General features: G+C 55.2%; 1 protein-coding gene across 1 annotated transcript; it reads right to left on the bottom strand.

The window, feature by feature from the left end:
- Positions 1-27: 27 nt before the first annotated feature.
- On the bottom strand, positions 28-1,069 carry SDRG_07215 (hypothetical protein). The gene has a single exon (XM_008613035.1). The coding sequence runs from the start codon at positions 1,019-1,021 to the stop codon at positions 104-106; it is 918 nt and encodes a 305-aa protein (XP_008611257.1). The 5' UTR covers positions 1,022-1,069; the 3' UTR covers positions 28-103.

Genomic DNA, 1,069 nt, shown 5'->3' on the forward strand with positions numbered 1-1,069 from the left:
GCTCCAAAGCACGAAATTTGCCTACTGATGGCTTGAACTCACTGTGTATTTCGCCAACAGCCCCGGTAATTTAATTTCGAAAAGGAAAAGGCAATGAGAAAATCTAATGATTGAGTTCCTGTTCCGCGACATATTCTGGAGGGACTGCAGCAAACGACGCCGAGATGCCCATGCCTCCGGTGCGCAGGGCGTACGCGAAACACACACTAAGCCCGTTGATGTCGCTCGTGATTTTGCACTCCCACACGACTTTCGGAGGCGGAGGCGTCACAAACGCAAAGACGTACTGGAAGCCGACGAGGTTGGGGTTGCGTTTCACGACGTCGTGGGACTTCATGAACGTGCCCCAGTTGATTGGGTGCGTTGGCCGGACTGTCACTTGCAGGTAAAACACGATCTTGTTGCGCACAAGCACGGCGTCGAAGCCGGGGAACAGCGCAAAATCGGGAGTCCAGTACATGTTGTCCGTCAATGACGTCTCGAGAAACTCGATGCAACTTTCAGTGTTGGAGCCGACCGACACGACCTCGCAGTGTGAGGAGACCTCAAGGAAGCGCGTGTCGTTGTGCTTGAGAGGCTTCTTTGGGTCGCGCTTCTTCGACACATCGTAGCACTGGAGCCTCAGCACAAGCTTGCAGTCAAATGCAAGCTTGTGGATGGTGGCTTCGTAGAGCCAACCGTACAGCGACCCATACTTGGTCATCTCGACCCACCGAAGCATGTCGACAAAAAAGCCCAGTCGCGTCTTCTTCATCAAGTAACGTTGGGCGACCCGGGCATCGACGATGCGCCGACAAAAGCTTCGGTCGAGGTAGTGCGCGTACTTGTCAATGTCGTCAATGTACGCGCGCCGTATCGAGTCAATGCCGATGTTGGGTGCAGCGTCGTTGCCCGTCTCAAACGCCAAAATCGCCACGTCACTCATGTGCAGCGCGGCTTCCTTCGGTTGGTCCTCGGTCCACCCGAGGAACTCGCGCAAACTGCCACCAGAGAACGCGTAGCGCTCCTTGAAAGAGCCCATGGAGTTCGTGTAGGCCACACACGCGTCGTAGAGTGATTCCTTGGACCA

This window comes from Saprolegnia diclina, assembly GCF_000281045.1.
Source record: "Saprolegnia diclina VS20 unplaced genomic scaffold supercont1.20, whole genome shotgun sequence".
Classification (NCBI taxonomy): domain Eukaryota; phylum Oomycota; class Saprolegniomycetes; order Saprolegniales; family Saprolegniaceae; genus Saprolegnia; species Saprolegnia diclina.

Bases quoted from the DNA above. Each gene is read 5' to 3' on its own strand.
- SDRG_07215 (XM_008613035.1), bottom strand. From the start codon at position 1,021: ATGGGCTCTTTCAAGGAGCGCTACGCGTTCTCTGGTGGCAGTTTGCGC.